This window comes from Rhinopithecus bieti, unplaced genomic scaffold (genome assembly GCF_001698545.2).
Source record: "Rhinopithecus bieti isolate Rb0 unplaced genomic scaffold, ASM169854v2 scaffold_13184, whole genome shotgun sequence".
Classification (NCBI taxonomy): Eukaryota; Metazoa; Chordata; class Mammalia; order Primates; family Cercopithecidae; genus Rhinopithecus; species Rhinopithecus bieti.
Genome location: NW_016807417.1, coordinates 1,306,628 through 1,334,500, shown reverse-complemented (window position 1 = coordinate 1,334,500; position 27,873 = coordinate 1,306,628). Strand labels below are relative to the sequence as shown.

The 27,873-nt window shown below is 33.3% G+C and overlaps 1 protein-coding gene across 12 annotated transcripts in view; it reads left to right on the top strand.

Annotated features, from left to right (window-relative positions):
- Positions 1-27,873, top strand: part of ADGRL2 (adhesion G protein-coupled receptor L2) — a 199,448-nt gene that overhangs the window by 130,520 nt on the left and 41,055 nt on the right. For 8 of the 12 annotated variants that reach the window (XR_001887282.1, XM_017881673.1, XM_017881669.1 and 5 more), the window contains exons 4-8: positions 13,177-13,286; positions 18,452-18,466; positions 19,386-20,186; positions 26,597-26,890; positions 27,428-27,531. Coding sequence is in view for 11 of the 12 variants with exons in the window: in XM_017881673.1 (XP_017737162.1) it covers positions 13,177-13,286; positions 18,452-18,466; positions 19,386-20,186; positions 26,597-26,890; positions 27,428-27,531 (1,324 nt within the window). In the remaining variant the exon portion in view is untranslated. The remainder of the gene's footprint in view (positions 1-13,176; positions 13,287-18,451; positions 18,467-19,385; positions 20,187-26,596; positions 26,891-27,427; positions 27,532-27,873) is intronic. The other 4 variants (XM_017881675.1, XM_017881672.1, XM_017881670.1 and 1 more) reach the window with 1 other exon arrangement.

Here is a 27,873-nt window from a genome sequence, read left to right as displayed (position 1 = left end):
TTTACTGTGTAATTCTAGACATGGAAAATAATTAGTGAGTTTAGTAGCAACTAAAACGCAAAATATAGAAGAGATGCCATAAAGCAGAATGTGATTCATTTCCAAATTAATTATACAGAGCTGCTGCTCTAGGAAAAGACTACTTCAGGTTCGGGTAGTCAGGGAATATAATCCTGTTTGTCCAGCATCGTTTGTATTGGCTTTCTGTGTACCACCTGTGTGGCTGATGAATCCTGCATATGTCTTTGCCTCCCTCAAGTACATAACAGGGAGATCCTGTTATTAGGATTGCGTTGAGGTCACCACTGGGAGTTGGAAAACAGCAGTTCCTCAGACTAGAAGCATAGTATCCTAAGCTCTGATAATTTTCTACCTCAGGGACTTAACGGTCCTTCAAATGGATCTTCTTATTAAGGAAGAGATAGTTCAAGAAGTGTGCATAGTCATTTATGTGAGAACTCAGTTCAGAGGATTTGCTAGTGTGCTGGCTGTTTTAAATTACATAGATACCAAGATTCTCAAAGTCTACATAGAAAATGTTGCCTTTGTTAGGATGATTTTTGTAGGGGCAAGTACTAAGCCATGCTTATGGAGTAGATAATATAGTAGACAGATGCTTAGGAGAGAGATCTTTCAGTTACAGTGATTGCTCTAGCCTGTGGTGTTAGTAAGTCAATCAGATTCTCTGGGTCTTAGTATATCGAACCTGTATTAATGAAGAATTATATTAGATCAGTGATTTTTAAACTGGATTTCTTGGAGAAAACCCTCAAATTGAGGGGTGAGTGAGGTACATGGGAGGAGAGAGCAAAGGGATTTTTCAGTGGTTTGGAGTCGAATTTCACTACTGTAATTCCAGACCTGTCTCAACTTCTATTTCTAATCCATTCAATTAAGCAGGATTTTTTTGTTCATTTTTTAAGTAAAATTTTTCATGGCAAAGAGATTGTATTGCCAGAATCTGATACTGATTTGGTAATACTGTATTTGATGATGATACATAACTTATGCTCATATTTGTTATTAAGCACATACTTGCTAATAACATTTTTAAATTAAGGGAGAAGGATCCTCTATTAGAACAGAATACTTGTATGAAAATTCCTGAGGGGAGTTGGGATGTAATTTGACCATGAGGGTAGACTCTCAATAAGTAGATGGTAAGGTGAATTCCTTCTGTGTGGAAAAGAAGGACGTAAGGAAACAGATCAAATTTGAAATTCTGTAGTTAACAGAAAAAGATTCATGACTTTCTAAATAATTACGTAGCACTTTGTTTTTAGAATAAGACTTTTCACTTTGTTGAACCTTTGGAGAAACATGAACTATATATTTCCCTTGCCCTCCAACCTTAACTTATTAATTCAATTCATATATTCAGATATTGCTTGCTCATTCTTTTTCATTCCCTTCTACACAAGATCCTATGAGTTTCTTTATAAATGATGTCAAATATTTTACTGCCAAGATATTTTAGAAGTTGCAAGAGGAAGAGAAATTACTTTAAAATTAAAGTAATAATTAGTAGTGTTTATTCGGCTGAAAATTAAGCTCAGTGAAGAAATACCGTAGTATGTGAACATGAAAGTTGGGAAAGATCCAGAATTTGTTTTGTGTAATGAATAACAGTGCTTTCTCGCCTCTTGATTAAAAAAAAAAAAAAAAAAAGGCAAGCACTTACAGAACATAGAGTCATTTTAATAAAAAATGGGAAGTATTTCTGAGTCAGTTAAATACTTTGACAAAGATGCGTATTTTAAAGCCACAGTTCAAAAGTCTTATGATTTTATTTCTATACTTTCAGTTTGATTTGTTATAGGACGTTCTGTCAGCATATGTTGGCCATGCTGTAATCAAAATGAGGTCTGTAAAAGTGGAAATTGTATTAGTTATCAATTAGAATAGAAAATTGTTTGTTTTGTATTCAGAGATTTATAATACTGACTAAATGACATCTCATCAAACATCTCAGGAGTCAGAATAAAAATCTTTATGGCATAATTTTCTTCTTTTCAAAATGATATCCAAACCAAGGGAGTAATCTTTAAGGTGAATTTAAAATAGCAACAACACAAATCTAGTTTACTCACTTCTGCCCTCTAAAACTCCTTTTAGTTGCAGGTTCTTTTGCATTATTTCAAACTCTAATCCTCTGAGCGGGTAATTAACGGACCAGAAAAGGCATTTGAGGAAAAGAAGAGCCATAAGGGTGAAAATATTTCTTCACTGAATGATCTTTAAGAAGTAAATAATTACAAACAGAAAGGATTTGGGATGACCAATCTAAATCTGAGGATAATTAGAAGGAATAGAGTATGAAAATCGAAATGCTTGGCATGTACAACAATTCTCATATCATAACAAGACTAATTAAATATTTAGAAACCAAAATCCCCTCACAATTTGAAGAAAAATAACCCACGACAAAAGGGTCTGTAACTTTGCAGATAATTAGCAAGGGTTATAGGAAGGAAAAACATCACAGATTGGCTGCAAGGCTCTGCAAGGTCATGTCTTATTACGCTGTGTCTTTTATATAGTCTGGTAACAAGTTTCTTGCTAATTTAATCTAACTAGGGCATCCCATAGTGATTTCCCATTTCCCTTGTTAAAAAAAAATGTGATAGTTTCTGCAAGTGCAAACTGCAGTAGGTTAACATTTTTATAAATAATTGCTCTTAATTGATACAGGTTGTAATATTTTTTGAATTATTAAAAGTGAAGGCTTTGAAAATTTAGACACAGAAGCATTTTTTTTAAGTATTACAAAATTTTATGGTTTTTATTCCCACTTACTTTTTTTTACTTCTTTCGTTAAGTAGTTAGACCTAACGACCCTGTGAATGAAACAGTCTCAGTGGCATGCTTTGTAAATAAATACTTCTTATCTTGCTAATAAAAGCAAGCACATTTATGTTGAATGTGCATTTCTGCAAACAAGAGATTTTGTACTGGATTAATAAGGCTCTGAGTGAGTCAATCCTAATTTGCATTAAACTGACCCCAAGGTCCAGTAAAAACTGCAAGGAATTTCAAAGGTTTCTAAAACATAGAAAGTTGTTTTTAGAAAATCAGCATTGCCATTTCAAAATGCTTATTTTAGTAATTAATGTGGTATTTTTAAGGAAATTTTTGGAGTTTCTAAGTTGTAAATGAACTAAATATTAAAGTATGCATGCTTTGTGTTTATAAATTGTGGAATAATATTTTACTGAAATGCAAAGACTATGGGAAGATGTTATTCTGTTTTCATCGACTGAAAAAAAGCACGACAACCTCCTAGAGTTGATTTTCCATAGGATTTTACTGTCAAGCTTTTGTTGACTTGCCACTGGTTTCTTGATTTTTATTGCGGAGTGAGGACTTTCTGTTTCTCTTATACACTGTACTCCTTTTCAGTCAAATAAATTTATGTTTACACATTGAAAATACAGAAAAACATTTTGCATTTTTGCTTATGATTATCATTTTAATAATAAATACAACTGTAAAATAATTTTTATAAACGCAATTTCAAGGATTTAATCACAGGTGCAATTTAAAAAATCAGGATTATATTTAAAACTGTAAAAAGTAGGAAATTGAATGTAATAAAAATTATATTGTTTATTTTTCCCAAATTATGTATCTCTGAGTATACCAGTATTCATGCATACTATGCTAGAGATTCTGAAACTAACTTTATTACAGTAATGATTTCAAAATACTTTAAATAACACAATATTCTATAATGCAAATTGTATAATATCCTAACATACCTATAGAATTAAATTCTATATGATGGTTAGAAACCTAGCCTACACAAATTATTAAATAATGAGCAATAGCTGGGTGACAAATGGGAACATTGTTACAGAACACCTCTTTTTTGCCACATTAATTACACACCATTTAGCTTCCTAATGTTATGTTTACCTAGCAATTAGTTAAGCTCACAAATCATTATTAATAAATATTTAAAGAAAGCAAGACCCACTTTCCCTAGCTGTATAGAATAGAATTTAGATGATAAAATGGCATTTCATTTTAAAATAAAAAAACTTTCTGAAAAGGTGATTTAACATTCAACTCCGTTTGTCTCTTGTATCTGTGAGGATGATTGTAACCTTGTATCTTAAAGCATAATTCTTTGTATTCCCTCTCCATATACTTGATTATTTTGTCTGAGCAAATCTATTTGCATTGGCGCCTACCAATTTATGTTCTAAAGTTATGTGCTGTGTGTATAAAATTTTGTTCTAAATTTGGACTGAAAAAGACAGTGGCTAGAGTACTAGGTCATTTGGAATTTGCTAGTGTATACAGAGAAGTGATTGGTAGTTAAAGAGTACTTATCCCCCCTTCCTTTTAAATAGGTAATCTATTTCATAAGGGTTTATTATTGGCATTCATAATACAAAGCTATATCCAAATTGACAGAATTCTGTCAGAATCAGGTATTGCTGATTGAAGCAAAATTGTATGTCTGGTGTTTATTTTCTATTAACCATGTTTATTTATGAGCAGAAATAGCCAGATAATCATTAATCATTATTTAATTTTTTCAAAAACACCAGATTCTTACATGCTAGGCATATAATCACCTCCAATAAGAATTTATAAGTTGGCAGCTTCCTTTTTCTTTTATTCTTTTCTCTTAAACTCCCACTTTCTAGTAGTTTCTAAATTTGTAAAACTTGTGTACCTGAGCAGCATATAGTTTACTTATTAACGTATAATTTACTTTTACTTAGTAATTGAGGCTCAAGAATGAATGTAATTCCTATTCCATTAATTAAAGAACAGATTCATATTGCAGTAATTCATCTGTAGATATTCTGTTTGTTTAGCGTATACAGTTCACCTAAGGATGTGGTTTAAGCTCTTCCAGGAACTCCTGTGTATGTTTTGTTTATACTTGGCACTATGAAAAGGAGTATCATTACATGATACCTTGGTACCTTGAAAGCGTTGATTTCACTTCCAAAAAGTTAGTACTTTTAACTGAGACAGAAAGTAGTAACTCGGGGGAAAAGAAAAGTCTTACTATTGCTAGTGTTTTGTAATTGAAGTTTAATAAATAAATAGCCACTAAAATATTTAAATTGATGAAGCAATCTTCATCAAACATGCAGACTCAATAAAAGATTGCACTAATTCTTTAATTAATAATTGTATAATTTCAAATTTAAGCAAACTTTAATTTTTTAGTTTCTGTCATGATATACTGAGCTTTTCTGTTGAATGCTGGAGTATTTGTTCAAGGCGGTAGATTTTGCATTTTTAATCTTCCTTAGAACTGTGGTGAATAATGGCCCCTGGCAGGAAATAATGAAATTTTCTTAATTTATATTTTCAAGAAGAAGCTTCAATTGAAAATGGCATCCTATGGCCTGGAGACATAGCTCTAGTGCAAGTTTCAGGGGAGCTGCAATAATAATGCAGTGCCATTGGTGACGGGGAACCATGGGACAGTGAAGAAGTAATTTAAGGAAGAAAAGAAAATGCACCAAAGCTTTATTGTAGCATATCTAATGATCTGCTGAAGATTCCCAATGGTTTTTGGAGCATGACTGGAGAAACTAATGTTATCTTGCCAAAACAGAAGCCCCTGCTTAATCAGCAGAACAAGACTATTGATTAAAACACCTCTCACAATAGATTACACATGGAATCTCATCTCCATACTTTGCACTTGGTAAAGTGTAATAATGAGCATAAGATAATCAAAAGAAGAGTAAAAGCAATTTGTTGGGCATTGTACAATTCAAGATTAGAGTTGGAATGGAAACAAATTTGCATGAATAGTTCAGCCTGTTTTTAAAGCTGTACACAGGAAAAGAGTATGCACAATGCAGGGACTACTGTGGAAGAGGAAAAGATGTTCTGCTTCTTTAACGTTTGCAAATCTGTTCATCTTACATAGGGGACATTGTTATTATTGGTATTTTTGCTGGTGGTGGTAATTTATATTTCTTGATGTTCGTTATCCAGGTATTGTGCAGAGAGTTGCCTGCACTATCCCCTTTAACCTTAACAAAGTTCTAAAGAAGATACTAGGTTTTACAGATGAGAAAGCTAAGGTTGAAAGGTTTAATACATTGCTTATGGACTCACAATTAAGTAAGTAGCTGAGCTGGAACTTATACACCTTTTTTTTCTGATTCTAAAGCTTCTGCTTTTAAACACTAATCTTCCTAATTAGCAAATGATTTTGCTTTTGAACAGAGATAAACAGTATGCTATATTGTTTTTTGATACAATTTATTCCGAGAGTATAAGTAATGTGTGCTTTGTGCTTTCTTTCACTTAGAGTTTTAAAAGAGTAAGGAAAGGGAACATATTAATAGTTTGTTTTCATTAATATTTCATTAGTAATGAGGCACTATGTCTCTAAAATAAAGAGATAATCTTTCTTGAAAATACTGCTGTTTATTTGTGCATGGTATTTTTCAGAAATTTCCATATACTAGTATGTAAATTAGTGATAATACACTTTTATAAAATGCCTTTCCCTCCTTTACAGTAATTTTTTTGAGAACATTGATCTTAATTTCAAAAGATAGTTTGGATGCCTTAAAAGTTAATATTGAGACCTGAGAACATTGATTACATTTGGAAGATAAAATATACTGTTTGTAATACTTTCACCTTCTTGCCATTTGCAAATTGGGATGGTTAAGCGATGCGTTAGCTGTTTTTTAAAATGTTTTTTGAAATATATATTGTGCACAAGCCTGGGCAATATCACCAACTTTAAATACTTACCCTAATTTTTGTAATTAGCAAATATATTGGTAGGAAGTAAATTAATAAACTGTTAATCTCCAAAATTATTTGTTACACTTCAGCTTTTATAGATGCATATTTGGCTTCATTCCAGAATTGAACCATCGAAACCCTCACTCCCACACCTATAGGGTAGAAAGACTGTTACAGGGATGAGTTGTTTTTTTGTTTGTTTGTTTTTGAGACGGAGTCTCGCTCTGTCGCCCAGGCTGGAGTGCAGTGGCCGGATCTCAGCTCACTGCAAGCTCTGCCTTCCGGGTTCACGCCATTCTCCTGCCTCAGCCTCCCGTGTAGCTGGGACTACAGGCGCCCGCCACCTCGCCTGGCTAGTTTTTTGTATTTTTTAGTAGAGACAGGGTTTCACCTTGTTAGCCAGGATGGTCTGGATCTCCTGACCTCGTGATCTGCCCGTCTCGGCCTCCCAAAGTGCTGGGATTACAGGCTTGAGCCACCGCGCCCAGCAGGGATGAGTTTTTAAACCATGTTTTAAAATTCAGTGTTTTGGGCCAGACATGGTGGCTCATGCCTGTAATCCCAGCACTTTGGGAGGACCTGAGGTCAGGAGTTTGAAACCAGCCTGTCCAACATGATGAAACCTTGTCTCTACTTAAAAAAAATCTATATATATATATATGTGTGTGTGTGTGTGTGTATACACACATATATGTATGTATATACACACTACATACTTACACACACACACACAAATTAGCCAAGCATGGTGGCACATGCCTGTAGTCCCAGCTACTCAGAAGACTGAGGCAGGAGAATTGCTTGAACCCGGGAGGCAGAGGTTGCAGTGAACCAAGATCGTGGCACTGCACTCCAGCCTGGGCGTGACAGAGCGAGGCTTTGTCTCAAAAAACCAACAAAATTCAGTGTTTTGTCCCATTTAAACTAGTTTATGGCCTATAAAGCAAGACTTTGGATTTTCTTTGTTGTGGTTGACGGATTTCATTAATAAGTTTTATGAATTTTAATGTCAGAAATAATACTTTTATTCTGGCATTTGAACGTAATAATATTTAAAAGTTTTATTATTGGGTTTATATTAGTTATATTTGGAATTATCAGGTTGAGTGTTTTACTGTATATACTTTAGAATAGTAAGAAAGTTCTTTAAAATAGTAGTCAGAAAGTTGCAACCAGAAATTATATATAGGTGATATTTTGTGCATTTTTAACCTAGTGATGTGAAATAATGATTAAATTTTGTCTTTATATGCCAAATTTGAAAATTTTGGAAATGTGACTAGAAAATGTTAAAATGACTACATGTTTAGAATTTGGGACTGAGTGTTTATGTAGTTTTATGTTTATTTTCTACTTAGTATTTAATCATGAATTATATCCTGGAAATGGTTTTTGTTCCTTGTTTTTGTTTTTGAGACAGGGTCTCATTATGTTACCTGGGCTATGCTTCAGTGGTGCAATCCTCCCACCTCAGTCTCCCCTGAGTAGCTGGAACTACAGGCACATACCACCACACGTGGCTAAATTTTTTTAGCTTTTTGTAGAGATAGGGTTTTGCCATGTTACCCAAGCTGGTCTTGAACTCCTGGGCTCAAGAAATCCTTCTCCCTTTGCTTCTGCCTCCCAAAATGCTGGGATTATAAGCGTGAGCAATAGCTCCTGACCTCAAAATTGTTTAGACATTATTTGCAAGGCCTACTTATGCCTCTGAGTTCTCTCTAAGGCATCTCTCTGAGTTGAGCCACTTTATTAAAATTTATTTGAATAAATTAAGAAGTCAAAGGTTGAATATAGAAAAATTTACAGTGATTACAGTGGGTCATATCTTTCTGTTATTTTTAATGACGTGCTTCTGTAGAACATAGTATATTTTTACAGATTCTCAAAAGTTTTATTTCCAATTTTAGTGTTTCATTAGCTAGCACATTTTTAGCAAAACATTATACTTCTTATCTGTTAAAAAATTGATTCATATGTGATGTATACATGTACTCAGATATTGTACTTATTTCGATTCTCCATGTTAGAAATTGATGAACAACTAGACAGCTTGCTCAAAATTAGAGCAACTAAAACTCTTGATTTCTACACTTAGAATTAGCAAGAAGACATATTAACATTGTAAACTGTATTATGTACTTCTTGCATAAATTGTACTCATCACTTGTTTTCTATTTCACTTGTTTTACTAAGTTTTATAGAGTAAAATCATGTTTTGCCATTCATATTTATTCTTTAGTAAAGTATCTAAACCTATCTTGTTTTAACCCTGCGGTTCTCACACAAGTTACATTGATCAGAATCACCTGCAAAACTTGTTCAATCTGAGATGGCCAGGTATCCACTTCCAGAGTTTCTGAACCTGCCAATTTTTGATGGAGCTTAATAATTTGTATTTCTTTTCCTTCCTTCTTTCTTTCTTTTTTTTTGTTTTTTTTTAGATGGATTTTCACTCTTGTTGCCCAGGCTGGAGTGCAATGGTACGATCTCGGCTCACTGCAGCCTCCGCCTTGTGGGTTCAAGCAATTCTCCTGCCTCAGCCTCCCGAGTAGCTGGGATTACAGGCATGCACCACCATGCCTGGCTAATTTTTGTATTTTTAGTAGAGACGGGAATTCTCCATGTTGGTCAGGTTGGTCTCAAACTCCCAACCTCAGGTGATCCACCCACCTTGGCCTCCCAAAGTACTGGGATTACAGGCATGAGCCACCGTGCCCAGCCAATAATTTGTATTTCTAACAAGTTTTCAGTCGATGGTGGTGCTGTTAGTATGAGGACCATATTTTGAAAACTACCACTTTCACTATCTTAACTCATCTGTTCATCTTTATAAATATAAAATGAAATAAGACCAGTTATTTGAAAGTTGAAGTGTTCAAAATATATTCTAGTATCTGTTTCTTTATGATGAACAGTAATTGTAGTTCCTTCAAATTGTAATAAAAGGTTTACTTATTAAAACCTATTTTTTCTCTTTTGCCTTGTTCTCATTCATACCGATTTTTTATGCTTAACGTGTTAGAAAATTGTAGGTTATTAACGTAATAAACCCACATGGTATTACCAAAATATACTGATATTTTGATTGTTAAAACAATGATACCTTTATTGGTAAAGAAATTTTCTTCTGTAGAGAAGGAGAGAGAAAGTCATGCCAGGAACTAGACCTAGTACTGAGAATACAAACGACTAAACATTTTTTCTTTCTTGGCTTAATCTACCTTTTCGCTTTCATTAGTATGAGAACTTGAAGCTGAGCCCTTGGCAGGAATTTACTTTGCTTCTGTGGATAAGTAATTGCTTTCTTTCTGGATCTTTTTAAATGATAGCAATTTACAGTTTTATAATCTTACCAACAGCATATTGTTAAGGAATTTTTTGATTATTCTTAGTATTAATAGCTCACATTGGGTGTTTCCCAATGTTTTTCTTGTCTCCTCACTCTCTATTTGGAAACTTAATGCTGCTTGTATCCTTTATAAAGGAATATAAATGTTTGTGTTTTTATTTCTCTAATTTGGGCCTGTAAAAGCTTAGATTCATTTCCATGAATCAAGACTCTGTCATGCAAATCTCTAATTTTCTTGTACTTTTTACAGTTTAGGTTTCTCTTCTTTCTGACCCCGACCCTCAACTGTTTTAGCTCTAAATTTTCCATTTTTCTCAAGATTAATTTCTTGCACTTCTGATATCTCTGTGTATATAAACATATGAAATTTTCTAATGAACATTTTTTAGATTTTGGAAGGCCCTGAATTCCAGAATTTTTTAATTATTTTATTGCAGGAGCTTCATTAAATCAGTTTTGCTTAAGATTACAGTTGTAGAATTAATATGTTTTGCTGTCTTAAAGTGGATGCTTTGCGTAGTGTGATTATTTAAATCAATAAAAATTATGTGGTTGGTATAAATAGTCATAATTGCTTTCACATTAATTTGAACCTGTAATTGGTCAAAGGACTACTGCAAAGTTGTTCAGAAAGAGAGTAAATATGGACAGCTATTTTTTATTATGGTGTTGGTCCTCTTTCAAGCAAAATGTAATGGAAACCAGAATGCTTATATTATATACTTCCTGCAGAACATACCATGACATTGAGAAATACACAGTAAAAGATCTCTAACCCTGCACTAGTTATATTCATTCATCCAGTTACTTCTGGTGGAAAAAATCTGGACAATTTTCAATGTATTCTTTATTTTTGAAAAATGATATATATAAATTGCCAAATTCTTTTGAGTTACTTTCTCCTTCACCTTGATAACAAAGCCCTTCATGTTCTTGGTCCATTTCAACTTTGAGTACAGCTCCCTTTCTCTCCCACCAGTTGCTAGTTTGTTGATATGAGAGGAGCTTTTTGTGAGAAGTGAAGGGCGATAAACTAAATGAAGAGTTTACCCACAAGAGAAACTGTTATTTGGAGGGGTTTCTGTAGTCGTATTTAAATACCATTCAAAACCTAACAGAGTTTGGTTGAGTAGTTATAAAATGTATACTGAGGGAGCATCTGAAAGGGATATCTAACACACAGTTGTTTATCTTTCTTCATTTATTGAGAGGTGTGAGGGTGTGATAAAAGGAAGATCACTGTAGGTATGAATAAATACAAAGAAGGAAATGAAAGGACTTTTGTTTTTAATGGGACCAAGTTAATGATTAGGATTTCTGTTAGATCAAGAAACTAAAAAAGCAGTGAACTGTCTTGTTGCTGCAAAAGTTTAAAAAAGAAGAAAAATGAAACATCAGAATTATATTTCTTAGCTGGGAACATTAGTTATTGACCTGTTGAGAAACTGTAAACCTACCTTTTGTCTTGAATTTTAGGATGTGAAATAGGTTCTGTGATTCATGTTAAAATAATTCGTTTACACTAAGTGGTGAACCTCTGGCAAATTTCTTCAGATGAGTGAACCCAATTAGGAGAAATACAGAGTAATGACAGGAAAACATGTTACAGAAGACTGTGACACTGTACCATTTACATTATTTATGTTCTTGAAAATTACAGTATATGGTATATTTCTAAAAAAAATGCTATCCTATATTATAAAGTAATCATGATAAAAGTTACTTATAATTTATTTAATATTTAAGTCTTGTTTGAAGTTCATTGTAGTATACTTTGAATTATAAAATTTACCTATTTAATCCTGTAGAAGTTTTCAGGCTTTGCTGCTGTTCAAAGAGAAAGTCTAGTTTTGAGTTGAAAGGGCACCAAAGTATATGACTGTTCCTATCCATCTTTAACATGATTCACCTTCTACTGCCCTTAGTTAGTTGTGCTAGAAGCTAGGATGCTTTTTCAAAATTCTTTATAGTGCTATTTTATAGTTCAGTTATTTTATGCACTGTAGAATATGTGGTATTCCAACCATTAAATAAATGTTGTTATAATGTTCTTGTTCTGCTTGCTTTGCCTTCTTAATGTATGTGCTATCAGAAACCTGAAAACCCTGAAAACATTTCATTCATTAGGTTATAATCAAATCAAATTATAAAAGAAATAGTTCTTGCCTTTACAAAGGTTATAAAAAGAACTTTTGGACAAATTCATAGAACTTATATATCATTTTATCTGAAATTTTAAACTATTTCTAATATTCTTGGTGAATTAATGACAATGCAAAAATAAGAAAATAATTCCTTATAACAATAATTAGAACATTCTAGGCATCATGTTAGTACAACATTCTCTTTAATGTTATATTTTAGGGAGTACCGGTGTTGAACCGAGGTACATAGTCATCTCATTAATTATATAGGCACATTGATCTCTGAATAGAAAGAGTAACAATAATGCTTAGACATTACATACGTGCCAAAGCATTTTTCTAAATCCTTTAAATGCACTTTATCATTTATGTGGACCATAGCATATGAGGTGAGCACTACTAGCTTAGTTTCTGGTATTCCAGAAAGTATGTACAATAAAGAACTTCACACCCAACTGTATTTCGAGGATACAATTAAAATCCCAGCTCCTTATTTGTTTTGTGTTGTCAAAAACTTCCTGCTGAGAAATTCAGGTTTTGACTCATACGTTTCTGTTTACTTATAGGACCATTTTTTAAAATTGTAATTTTAAGTATGATGTCTAATATCCTGGTAAGATATTTGTTGTTGTTGTTGTTGTTCAATTCATGTTGAATACATCAAAAATAAAAATAAAATGTGTAACAGAATAATAGGAAACTTGGCCATTTTTTTTTTTTTACTTCTAGTCAAAATTTAGTGTGACCCGTACCACTGTATTACAACATAAAGAAAACAAAACTCTTATAAAGTATTTAATAATGTAGAGTAACTTAATATTACTTGAATTTTGTTTTATGTTTCTAGTTACTTGAAGAAAATGCGAAAACTTCTATGTTATATTTAAGTAAAAATAATCAAATAAATTATGTTACACAAGTTTGATACACTCTGTTTTTCAGGTGCAACAATCGAACACAGTGTATAGTAGTTACTGGGTCAGATGTGTTTCCTGATCCATGTCCTGGAACATACAAATACCTTGAAGTCCAGTATGAGTGTGTCCCTTACAGTAAGTATGCAGTCTATATTATTTTACACTTTCCCCAGCATTAGTCGTTGATGCTGAAAGACTACACATGTGAAAGAAGCATATGTTTATGGCCTACACAACCATTATGCATGCAGCGCACTAACAGACTTGGGCCTCCAATTAGCTTCATGAAGTGTGGAAGGAAGCCATAGTGTGATGCTGGCCAAGTGTCTGTCTGTGCTCTTAAGTGTTTGGCTTTTAAGGCTAGTGTTTTTCCAGAAAACAAACTTGAATTAGCTATTCAATACGGCTGATAGAAATCTGTACTTTTGCCCAATACCAGTTGCTGACAAATTGGTTTGGCTCACAGTTTTCTAAAGAAGGAATTGACTTCAGTTTTAATCGTGAGCTACTTGAATGGCTACCTGCTGTTGTAGTAACTTTAGTGCTGGGTAAAAGCTACCATTGCAGTAACTGAGGCAAGTGCTTTACTTTTTGTTCTGTTGTCTTTAAGGGAGCATTTCTTTACGGGATTCAGTGATGAAATCTTAATGCTAAATAAAATAGTTAGATATAACATAACCTTGCATATGTTTCTATTTTTAATTTTTTAGCATCATTGTTAAGATCCTACAGACAGATATTTAAAATTCAATTGAAAAGTTTATAGGTAGGCTTCGGCCAGTAGTCAAATTTTGTGTAATTTTCCTTCTAATCTCAGAATTCGTACTTCAAAATTGTATTCTGTACTTTCAATTTTAAAAATCTTAGCATTTTAGACAACTTAAAGTTTGAATATTACCTGATTTTCATAAGCTAGTTTGATAGTATTGTTGTCTTCTTTGCTTTTTAAATTACAGAAAAGATAGAGATGTCATTTAGTCATGTTAGTTCATAGGCATTTGAATTATGTTTTTTATCAGCAATTTTGCTGATTTGAGACAGTTTTATACACTTTCCTCCTTTAATAAAAAAGGATTTGCCAAATAATGAAATTGCTCTTTCCAGAACCTCAAAAGCTAGGTCATTAGTTCTTACAGATGTATATGTTCAAGCTATCAATATTTCTAAAACCAAAGGGCCAAATTCTGATAGATCTGCTTTGTCCGGTATGGTAGTAACACATTCTGACACATGCTGTGAAGGCACTCTCCATCTTTTCTCTGACACAGTTTTGACAGATTGGCTTTTTGTGTTATCAGTTAAAGGCCAAACAGATTGTCTTTTCATCCCTGCTCTGTGTTCCTGTGTTACTGTGAAATGGATGCTTTTTATGTTTTCAGTATTTTCTATACCATTTGTAGGATTGGAAGCCTACTGAGTACACTGATCTTTATATCATTTCTCCTGTGTAGTGTTGGTGGCTTACGTAATCATTCTCCTGTGCCACTAGAGGAACATTGTATTCTTTTGACCTAACCAAAATTTTGTTCCATAAAGTCACTTTCACTTGAATTTAGCATGGTTTCTGTCCTCAAATTAGAAAAGAAATACAGCATCCATTCCCAAACAGTGGAATCAGTCAGAGCTGCCAAGAATTGTCTTTCTGGAGCCAGTTCCTGTAATCTAGTCTATAGGCCAAGAACAGTGTTAAGCAAATATTATTTTCAGACTCATAAGTTATTTCTTGTGCTGTTTAAGAAAGGAAAATGGCCATATCTTCTGGAACATCTAACTTGCAAAATTTTACTTTTTCAGTTCTCCAGAAGTATTGTACATTGTGCGCTAAACTTGTAAATAGCTATACTCAGAGAAGTATTTGTTCCTTTTAGATTTTGTCTTTTAATTTTAAAAAATCAGTAATTAATTTGCTGTTACCTTTCTAGATGTTTGCACGAGGCAGAAATAAGTCTATGGGTTTTTTTTTTTTTAATCCTTGCTAAAGAATAAAAGTAATTATAATTCCTATATACTCTACAGTAGTGACACTCTATAAATTGCACGGTTTCAACTAATACTAAAATATATGCAAAGAGTCTTCTTAAATTATTCTAATCATATGTAGGACAGTGTCTTACCTCTTTTTCTCATTTTCCTCACTTGTTGTTTCTTTGTGCCTCTGTCCGTTGTATTCATTCCTTATACTTTCTTTTATTGTGAGCCTTTAACTTTCACTTTCTCCTTGATTTAGTAGTGTTTTTATATTTTATAACATTTGCATACCTCTTTTACACGTTACTTAGTTGATAAAATTGTCACCATCAGATAACATTTATTATGTATTTTTTACCATTTGGCTTTATACCAGTTTCTATTCACAGTAAATCCTCCAGGATCTTATATATTCCAATTAAGTCCTATTATAAAACAATTTCAGAAAGTTTTCATGACTTCTGAAATTTTTAAAAGAAATTTGCTCAACAGAGAACATTAGAAATGCTGTTACTTTGTTTACTTTAGTATGTTTATAAAAGGCACATGCATTATATGTGATGCTTGTACTTGTCCAGTTAATATCCATGTCAAAAGTGTATGTATACAGGGTATCCATTATTGCCAGACTGTTACGAATTACATATATTTATATTTGAAAGAAGTCATAAAGATCTTGGAGGATAAAGGAGAGTAATCAGATCAGAATTTTGCAACCTATAGGCAGGATTTGGTTTTCATTTTCGTACCTCTTATTTCAAAGTATCATTGTAAAAATACTGTAATATTAACCACAAGTTTTATTTAATATGAAAAATAGCCATTCTTATTGATTAAATTATTATTAGTGAATAAACATGTAAGATTATTCAGTGAAATCGTGTGTCACTTCACATACAGAGTATGTCGGCTGTGTAGTTAGTGTGGGTTAATTTCTTGTCTTGCGTATCCATGTAGTCCTCCACTCACGTTGGTGGTTCATATACTTGTATGTTTGGTCTGTAGAAAAGTAAGTGTATTGTTAATTCATGCAGTCTCTTAAGACAAGTTGCGGTATATTTTTGGCATGTGATAGAGAATGCTGATTATATTAATTTTATTGTATTTTTGTACTCTTCTACTGATAGAATTTTGACTGCTTTGACAGATGTCTGTCCTTTTGATTTTCATAAAAATAATAATGTTTTTTGTTGTAAAGAGCCATATATTCCTTGTATGATTCATTAATCATCAAAGGTTTATAGTATTTTTAATCTTTACTTTTGAGTGTTACTTACTTTTCAACAGAATTATAAAACGTATACAATATATAATTTATATTTATTTTCCTTTAATATGTGATATCAAATCTCAGACTTTGATATTCTGTTCACTAACTACATTGTAATTTTAGTTTATCAAATAGTAAAATTTAGCCATTTTCAATGAATGGAAAACAAAATATACTTTCTACATCTTTTATTGAACTTGTTTTAAGTTCTTTTTAAAATAAACATTTTAAAATGTATTATTTCCATACTTTACATTTAATTTATTTCAGTAAAATTATCCTTTCCTTAGGGGAAAAAAGCGTACAGCTGTATATAAATGTAGTTTGAGTAGTCACAACGCTAATGATTTCTCTTATCCTCATTTTCTCACCACGCCCTTCCATTATTGATTCTAAGCAGGTATAATATTGCTCTTCGCTGAGGAGTAATTTTAGGACTAGTGGTTTATACAAAAGTGTTGTTTTCAAGACAGTAATGTTGAATTTCTTGTTTTTCAGATGTAGTCAGAATTACACATTACAGAGCAAGTATGTTTCCTGAAAGTGGTTTCATAGACCAAGTTGATTGGGGAAAGTTGTAGCTTAATGTGGAAAGTTGTTGTATGCCATTCCTATGGCAAAAATGTCCGTGTGATTTTTTTTTTACCGTAGGTGTTTCAGAAGGTCAACATTTAATCTTGATGAGTTATTGTAATTTTTTTATAAAGAAACAAACTAAGATCTTAATAAAATGTACACTACTCTGAGTACATTTTGGAAATGCAATATTAGCACACCCTAATGCATTTTAACAACAGAAAAGGGAGAAACAGACATCAGTCTCATCATTTTATGAATTTCAGGCAACATACTTCAAACCTATATACAATGTAAAGTATTTTATGGTTTGTAAGTATTAGAATACTGTTTACCAACAAGGATCTTACATAGCCCCCTTCCTAACTGCATAATCCGTTTCTTGAAACTGTAGTTTTGTTTTGTTTTTTTCCTCATATAACTCTACTAATCAGGTTTGTTTTATGAAAGCATTTACTTTTTATAAGGTCTGTGGAGTCAAGGTATTTGTTTTGAATGCTCGGTATGGTTGTTGTTGCATGCTAGCTTGCTTTCTGTGTAAATTTATGATGGTAGAATTGTCATAATAATCTAACCATAATTCTTTCTTCCTTTTTCTCCTTGCCTACTGTGCTTGCTTTTCCCTTGTATGTATTTTGCTTACTTTTTTTTTATAGACTTAGTATTACAAGTTTGAGATATATAATATAGAAAATTTAATCAGAATTTTATAATAAAATGTATGTGTAAACCTAAGTAAATATACTAATTCTTAGTGGGGAAGAAAGGTACTACCTTACCCTACTCTTCAAAATCTCTACTGATGATGGGGGGATATTTATATATTCCTAAAGAGGAGGCTTTTTTAATGGTTAAAATTGATTTATCTAGGAATAGAAAATAATAGAAAAACAATTGAAACATACTGGGATGCATACTTATATATTTCTTCTTAGTAAATATCTATGAAAAACATGTAACCACATCAGAATTAAATTTGATCTAAACTCCAAAATTAAGTTGTGATTTTATAAATATATTTTCTATTGTTATGCTTATCTAAAGTTAGTTTAATAATTGAGTTCACATAAAATAAATGGGGATGATGTACCTATGCATGCATTTATGTCTATAGCATACATATAGAAAGTAAAACTTGGTAAGAATGCTGAGTGACTTTGGAAAGGCAAGAGTATGTATACCATGCATTAGTGAAGAGTTTCATTATTTATTCAGGTACACTAAGTGAAACAACATGCCAACATATTTGTATTGTCTCTTTAATCTCCTAAAATGATTGATCTATGTTCTTTTATGTAACTTTAGAATCTTTCTCCTGCTAGGTTTTCCTGTTGTGTGTTTCTCTTTATCCAAAGTAGTACAGCTCTTATTCTTCCTGTATTTAGCATCTGTTACGAATTCAGTCTTAGACTAATAGTCAATTTATTTTAATCTTTTTTCTTTTTTCCTTGCACCTTTTTTATTTTTCTTCCGATGCTTAAAATAGAAGTGGAGCAAAAAGGTAAATAATGTATGCGGTCTGAACCCCAGCTCCCTGTTATGTGCCTTATGGATGTTAACCTCCTCCCTCACCTCTCCCCACAACACTCCTGTGTTAAAATAATCAGCAGGATCTCATAAATGCCACCTCGTAAGGAAGTCAACTGTTTACAATGAAATTGTATGACTGCTAAATCTGGTGATGGGGTAAAAATTTTGAAGTCGGCGAGGGGGAGCTGCCCTTTCTCTGTTTCTTTTTTACCCTTTATCTCTTTTTCTGACACCCTTGGATATTTTCTTATAATTAAAGTGTCATCTTGCCTGGCTTCCAGAACCCTCTCCATAGCATGCCATGGTTACAGGGCCTCCTGATTGTTTCATCACTGCTTTTCTTATATTTACTTTTCTGTGCTCCTAATTGCATTTTCCAAATGTTTATGTTCCTCAAATTGAAGCACCTTTGTTTTCAGTCTAACTTACATAAAAGTTCTAAATAAGTCTTCACGTTGGATTTTCTGTTTTATTTGCCTTATTTCATGGTTTTGCTTTTGGGGGCTCATAGGTGAAGTAGGAGGTTGAAGGTTATAATGTTTGGAATAAAATAAAATATATACTGTTGTGCACAAGCTCAGACTTTTAAAACATAGGTTAACAGATTATAAAATGAAAACATAGCAAAAAATTAAATTGTCAGCCACTTACGAATGATCTTAAACTTAGGCTTTTGCTAGTGAAAATAAACTCCAGTTACTTTGTAGCCTGATGCACTTATTATGCTAACTTTAGAAAATAAGGGTAGTATTTGTATTAAGTATAAATTTTGGTAAAATTGAATGCTAATAATGTGAATTTTTCCCTTTTGATTTGTGACCACTGAAATGTGTTTACTTGTGTAATTTTTTAACTTGGCTTAATTTTTGTCTTTTCTCTGTAACTGTTAGTTTTTGTGTGTCCTGGGACCTTGAAAGCAATTGTGGACTCACCATGTATATATGAAGCTGAACAAAAGGCAGGTGCTTGGTGCAAGGACCCTCTTCAGGCTGCAGATAAAATTTATTTCATGCCCTGGACTCCCTATCGTACCGATACTTTAATAGAATATGCTTCTTTAGAAGATTTCCAAAATAGTCGCCAAACAACAACGTATAAACTTCCAAATCGAGTAGATGGTACTGGATTTGTGGTATATGATGGTGCTGTCTTCTTTAACAAAGAAAGAACGAGGAATATTGTGAAATTTGACTTGAGGACTAGAATTAAGAGTGGTGAGGCCATAATTAACTATGCCAACTACCATGATACCTCCCCATACAGGTGGGGAGGAAAGACTGATATCGACCTAGCAGTTGATGAAAATGGCTTGTGGGTCATTTATGCCACTGAACAGAACAATGGAATGATAGTTATTAGCCAGCTGAATCCATACACTCTTCGATTCGAAGCAACGTGGGAGACTGTATACGACAAACGTGCCGCATCAAATGCTTTTATGATATGTGGAGTCCTCTATGTGGTTAGGTCAGTTTATCAAGACAATGAAAGTGAAACAGGCAAGAACGCAATTGATTACATTTATAATACCCGATTAAACCGAGGAGAATATGTAGATGTTCCCTTCCCCAACCAGTATCAGTATATTGCCGCAGTGGATTACAATCCAAGAGATAACCAACTTTACGTGTGGAACAATAACTTCATTTTACGGTATTCTCTGGAGTTTGGTCCACCTGATCCTGCCCAAGGTAAGAATGTTTACTTGCTAATGCTTATGTCATTTTGTGAATAGCATTTTTTTTTAAAGACTTCTTAATTTCTTTTTCCTATTTTCTTCCCCTTTTCATAGTTAAAGCACAAAGGACAGTGTTGTGGTACATTTAGCCTTATTATGGTTCGTTTTCTTTTTCTCAATTTCTTCATTTTAATGTTGGCTTCAAGAAATTGTGGCATTATTGATCAGTTTAGTTTTCATTGCTAAAATATAATACCAACCAGAAATCTGTTAGCAGTCTTTTTTTGTTTGGTTGTTTTCCCCTACTTGACTGCCGAATTGATTACAATCTATGTGCAGACCTTTTAACTTCTTGGCGCCAGTGGTTAAAGGATACGTGTGTTAGGAAGTCCCAGGAGAATGGCTGGGCTTGATGTACAATGCCAGGTATACGCGTTCTGAAGTTTTGGTGTCTGTCCTCTGGGTAGGAGAGGGAGCCATCCAATATTTTTCTAGATTATCGTGTAAAATTACGTTTTTATTTTCTGATAAATTAGTGACGGTTTTAAGTCAATATTTCTGTGACTTTAACAATCACATGAACTAAGCTTTAAATGATCCCAAGTGATGACTTACGATGACAGATATGCTAGCATTGTGTGATTTGTATTCTCTTTATGGAGGATCATTACTTTAGAAAGTAATGCTCAATTTTTGGAAATATACTTTGGTTTATTAAGTGAGTTCAATTTTGTGGGAAATAATTTTTGATGATAAATGAATATTTCATTAAAATAAGATTATCTCATACTCATGATGAAAGAATAACTTGTTAATGTATTATTATAGAACTTGCACTGTTTATAAGTCTTTTATTTGAACAGTGTGTGTTTAAGATCTGAATTAATATCCTACTTTACTGAGTTAATCTTGAAATTATTGCATTATTTCAAAATTTTAGGAACTAGAACGTTCTTTGGAGTGATTAAATTAATGTCTTCAATAGGGTGGGGCAGAGACTAATATCTTTTTTCTTCTACTAAAGCAATGTAAGTATACACAATTAAATATGTTCATAACAAACACCCATACATATTTTAAGATATGCTATTAATCAGTTTTAAATATTGTCATACGGTCAGGACCTCAAAAGCAGAAGTCACAACTCTTTGTCATGGAATTTCTAATTTAAGTCATTGTAGGATACCAGAATATGTGAGTTTTGTTCATATAATAACAATAATGATCCATTGACTTAGTGTACAATCCCTTTTTCCCTAAATCAGTTTATGTTTGTATTTTTTGGCTTGTAGTTATAGCAGTAATGTTCATTGTTAAATTTATAACAATGAAATCTTCTTTTAGGGCATTGATAGTTTTATTGATAGTATCCTGGAATCATTTATTTAAAAATGTATACATGTGTTTGCTCATGAGGCAGCAGTTTGGTTTGTTTCATCTATTTCAATTGTTTTTCCAAAAGCTGCTGCTACAGTACTGCTTTTTTATCTTATAGGTTTGTCAAAAGGCAAACTTAAGGCATTGACAAACTTGTGTTGGCATTGGCTAAAATTATATTGATCCTCATGTTAACCTTTTTGTATCCTGTATTAGTCTCACAGTTGTTAGATTTGTCTTGGGTAGCAGTAAATTTTTTGTCATCTTCAGAAAAAAAAGAAAGAAAATATATTACAAATTGCAAATTCATAATCAGGCAACAACTTGAAGAACTGTGAATAAAGTTGAGTATAATTCACTTCAACAAATAAAAACATTACACATCTACTTGCCACAAAGTACTTCAGTGAATACAAAGATGGTTAGTAATATCATCCTCCACTTGTGTCGTATATTCTCGTAAATAATTTGATCCATTTCAGATGAAAAATCTTTGATAGTTTAGATACTTTTGGAAAGAGCAATTAACAGGCTTGAAAATTAGAAGCTTTGGCAGATGTAGCAACTGTATGTTCCTACAACTATGTTTTGTCATCCAAAATAGCTATTCTTAAATAGTCCCAGAACATGAAAATTCATATTGACCCCTTATTCAGCCCTTAGTGATGAAAGTATTATCTGACCTAAATTTCTCTCACTGCTGTTTGACCCATATTCATTCTCTTTCTCTCTCTCTCTCTCTCTCTCTCTCTCTCTCTCTCTCTCTCTCTCTCCTCCCTTGTAATTTATATTATGCTTTTAGAGACTCCCGTCTCTTTCACCCAAGATGTGTGCTACCTATATGCATGTAGGTGGGGTCTTGCAGAACTGTTCTGGCCCACAAATTTAGGTCAAACCAATAAGCCACTGTCCGCTTTTTAGAAACAAGATCCGAGAAACCAATAGAACAGAGCAGTCAGAGAAATGAGGTCTTTTGCCTGTCATAAAGCAGTGATTGACTTATTTTGCTGAAATTCATAGTTCAAGTCATCTGTACTGGATTTGCTATCACGTATACTGCCAAGGCATAAATTGTGCTGTAAAATTATCCATTTGTTTTTTTCCATTATCCATATCATTTTTCATTGTGGACTGTTTAATATTTTATTAGCTTCAATACTTTTTCCCATTTATAAATCCAAGCCTTTTCATTCCTAAAAGCACACACATACTATTTTGTGCTCCGATCTTTTTTTTTTTTTTTTTTTTTGGTGAATTTTGAGCTTTATGTGATCCCTGCGTAATTCATTTGCTCCACTACCCTAAACGAGGTCTGGTTTTCCTCTTTCACCTTCTCCCTCTCTGGAATGGCCTTAGAAAAAACCCTTTCCAGTCCTATTTTAACTCTTTTTCATGTCTTAATCTGGATTGCTTTGTATTTACTTAATCTATCTGCACATTTGATATCCCAAATATTATAAAGAAAATGATGTGTTTTTACTTGGCTTTTGGCAGTTCCTCAACGTTTGTGTTAGACTAATTAATGAGGTGATACATTTCTGTAATACCAGGAAAAATTTTTTATCAAGAGAGCCAGTTTTGTTTATACATAGCATAGAATGCATACTTCCGGAAATACCTTTTCACTGATAAAGAATGCTGTATAAAAGATCAGTGTTTTTAGACAGTGAACAGGGGCAAGTTGAATAGGTGCTCATTTTTGCTTTACCAAGCTGCAGACTCACTCTAGAGTTCATTTCATGAACAGTGGGGTGAGGGTGAGTTCTTGGACCTCAATGAGGAGAACATTATGCTTGGCATAAATGGCTATTGTCTTTAAACCCTTTCATGTAGGAAAACCCTGGTAATAAATAGAAGTTCTTAGTGCATAACCAGACTAAATTGAACCATTTTTTATGTGTTAAAATCTTCATGGGTATTTACTAAGCATGTTTATTAACATCATTTCTTAGGTATTTTGTTTCTACTCACGTGATAAATGGTAGGTAGAATCCTAAGTCAGCTAATCTGAGTACATGATATGGCATCAGGATAACTAGAGCTGTATAAAAAGGGTTTGGATTAGAGTTATAATTCTATTGTGAGTTGTGTTTTCTATTATTATTTATAGGATATTCTTGAGTTTTGAACCTTTTGCTGTGTTTCATTATGGACCTTCTCATTGTTTGTTATTCTAGTCTTATATTTTCTTTCCAAATTGTTATTCTTTTAGAGATTTACATACAACACCATGTCAGTTAAATGTTCCCAGATAACTGCAAGGTTACTCGTTGGATGCCATGTTTTTCTGGAGTCTATGAAAATCTTTAGGGAAGTAAGATCATAGCATTTAAGAGTATGGGAAAGTGACCTTAAACAAATTACTTAACTTCGTCGTTCAGTTTCCTTATCTATAAAAGGAAGATAATTATAGTGCCTACTTCATGGAGTTGTGGTAAGGATATAATAAAATGATCTGATTATCCGTGAATGGTGATTGGCATAGCACCTGGCACATAAATGCTGAGTCAACATATGCTTTTATCATTACCAGATGCCCTATTGGGGCCATTTCCACCTGTGGAAATAAATAATAATTTTTAGAAATATATCTGAATTTCTTGCCTTCACATGAGAAAAAAAACGTTGCTTTTCTTCTAGTATTGCTAAACTTAAACCTTCCAAAATCCCAGAAATTCTGTGTGTCCCTCTAAAAGATTTAGTTTTGTCACTTAAGCTTCACGATCATGTTTCTTTTCATGATATCCCAGTATTTTACTCATTTATCTTTGAAGAATAAGTTGATTCCCTTTCATCTATTTTGGTGATCAAAAGGTAAAAAGGTGACTGGGCACAGTCGCTTACGCCTGTAATCTCAGCACTTTGGGAGGCCGAGGCAGGCGGATCACGAGGTCAGGAGATCGAGACCATCCTGGCCAATATGGTGAAACCCCATCTCTACGAAAAATACAAAAATTCGCTGGTTGTGGTGATGCGTACTTGTAATCCCAGCTACTCGGGGCTGAGGCAGGAGAATAGCATGAACCGGCGAGGTGGAGGTTGCAGTGAGCCGAGATCACACCACTGCACTCAAGCCTGGAGCAAGACTCCGTCTCAAAAAAAAAACAAACAAAAGAGTTAAAAGGTATAAAAATAAACGATCAAAAAAACAATGGAAACATGGCTGTAGAATGTTGGATGAAATTTTGCACTTTTAATTGAAGTCTTTTTATTGTCTGTCTTGACTCGGTTATTAGGAATCTCGACTAATGTTTAGCTAACAAATCACTAATTGTAGTATTAATACATATTTCAGTAATTAAATTTGTACTAATTAGTACAGTGTTCAGGGATATATCAGAGAGTGTAGCACTCAAGCATTTTGCTCTGCCCCTTTCTTTTTTTTTGTTCTGATTCCCGACTCCCCTTTAAGACTTGATCCAGCAGCAGTCATTTGACACTTCTGCAAAAGATTGTGATGCCTTTGACAAATGTTCATTGAGAAAGCACTGAAAGCCTGGCTGCATTGTAATCAAAAGAAAATTACAGAGGTTTAACAAGATGTCAAGCAAGTGCTTTACAGAAAAGATAGGCAGGTTTGAATAGGTTTCTGCAGCAGCTGGCTAGGCATGATGTTTGACTAATGTACATAGTCATCTCTCATGTGGTCAATAAATTATGCCCTGGAAATAAAACACATGCTTTAGAAGTTTCTCTTGAGATAGAGGGGGAAAAGGAATAAAACATGTATAGTGTACTTATTGATAACAAGAAGTATGTAACTACTAGAGAACTAGAAACATGTCACACTACTTTTTCGTCATATACTCTCAATAGTATCAGAATTATATAAAGAAAGATTGATGGACCAGAGCTTAAAATAGTAAACATATCAGTGATAATATGAACATGTTTTCTAATAAATTCTAGTATCATAGCTTATTATCTCATGTATAGATAAAGTGTAAAATAAGTTGATATTTTTTAAGATGATTTGAAAACATAGCTATTTTTCATTTGCTCTACAACAATTTAAATTTAAGGCATCATATATGTAAGGTTTTAAGAGCCGAGCCAATAATCTGTAAATGTTGATAAAACTTTCGTGTGATTTCCTTCAACAATTTTAAAGTGGTAGTATTAAATTTTTACTAACAGATTTTTGTTGTTTAAATTAATTCAGTGGTGATTAATGGAGGAAAGGAAACACTGAGCTCCATTATTTCTTAAACCTAGTGGATTTAACAGTTTGGTAGTAACATTGGAAGGCAAAAATAACCTTTAAAAATAATGAAAACATTTTTGCTTTTAAATGTGTAATGATAGTTCTTTTATATTCTCTGTTAAGGGTCACTAAGATATGAAGGGTTGTTTTGAATTAGGCATGTTTTGATCTGATGCTTTATCTTGGTAAGAGATTCCACCTCTGACTGCAACTAGGTGCTTCTTCATACCTACCTTTTCCAAGGTAACGATGCCGAAGCCTGAGATGTTTCCTTAATAAAACAGCGCAAGCATGCCAAGCTTATCTTCTGTTTGGATCTAATCAGGCATGCTGATCATGCTCAGGCAAGAAGGCTGCTGGGTGGAAAGATGTCACAGTATTTGTTTTCTTGCAATATGTAAAGTGGGTGACTTTAAATTTTTTTATCGTCCTAATTATATATAATCATCACAGTTTTATTAATGCTTTGAATTTGATTGCTTATAGAATGTGAGTTTATACAATAGAATTTTTCTAAATTAAACTGTCCCACATTTCCTGTTAAACGGTAGGTGATGAAATTATACTTAAACTGTATTATCACATATTTCATTGAGAAATAAATCTAAGAGTCATACAGCAAACTCTATAGTAAAGCCTAAACTACCTACCTTCTCTTAGCCATCAGTATGAATAAATTGGAACATATGAAAAGATGTATTCTTACTCACGAGTGATATTGTCAGTAATTCTCATTTCCTTGGTTTGGGGACAGACGGATGGGTAGGGTTTTGTGTGTGTGCGTGGCTGTATGTGAGCGCAAATGTGTGTTTGAGGTTAATATACTCATCTTTTTTCCATAGTGCCTACCACAGCTGTGACAATAACTTCTTCAGCTGAGCTGTTCAAAACCACAATATCAACCACAAGCACTACTTCACAGAAAGGCCCCATGAGCACAACTGTAGCTGGATCACAGGAAGGAAGCAAAGGGACAAAACCACCTCCAGCAGTTTCTACAACCAAAATTCCACCTGTAACAAATATTTTTCCCCTGCCAGAGAGATTCTGTGAAGCGTTAGACTCCAAGGGGATAAAGTGGCCTCAGACACAAAGGGGGATGATGGTTGAACGACCATGCCCCAAGGGAACAAGAGGTATTTTCTATAAAATACCATGCGTACATTTTTCAGTTTAGTAACTAGGTTCTGTATTACAATGAAGTTATTTTATTTGAAGAAAGTGATGTTTACAGTAGCTAACTTTATTTTTGTGCTTTGGTAATATAACATCTATGGACAAAGTTTTTTAAAATGTAAAAGTCATTTAAGATCAGGCACTATAAATTACCTCTCCCTTTCAGAGACCTATGTCAAGCCTGAGATTTTTGCCCCAAGACTCTAGTGAGTCTTCCTTACAGCTGTCTTTCTCATTATAAGCATCACTTTGGATGAGTCCCAAGAAAATCAAGGGCTTTTTGTTTGTTTGCTGTAAATATATGGTATTTCTATGCTGACTTCATATTTACCATTTATAATCTGCATTATACCCTACTTTTTGTCAGTTATTGTCAAATACTTGCATTAGAGTTTATTCAAAATTTAACACGCAGAACAGGATCATCATAGCTGATTTCCCGAATGCATGCAGAAAAATGGTTTCAATTTCACTGTTGTTTTCTACATCTGTTGTAGGAACTGCCTCGTATCTCTGCATGGTTTCCACTGGAACATGGAACCCTAAGGGCCCCGATCTTAGCAACTGTACCTCACACTGGGTGAATCAGCTGGCTCAGAAGGTTGGTTGGAACCTTTTAATATGACACATTTGTGATTTAGGGCATTAACTTCTAACATAAATAATTTAGCTTTGTGTGTTAAAACCAGGTTTATTGCTCTTTGTTCAGTGTAAAAGTAAAAAAAAAAAAATTATGCATAGTTTTGTCTGTAAACTGTTTACTGAAAGTTACATATGTTTGGGGTATCTTGTTCTCTTTGTTAAGCTTTTAGTGAGTACATGCTTGTTAATTTCATTCATATTTGGTTCTGTTTCTTTTGATGTTCATAAGACAAACTGCATTGGCCTATTAAATCAAATAGGGATCATTAAGTTGGCAACTGAATCCACAGAATGCAAGCAG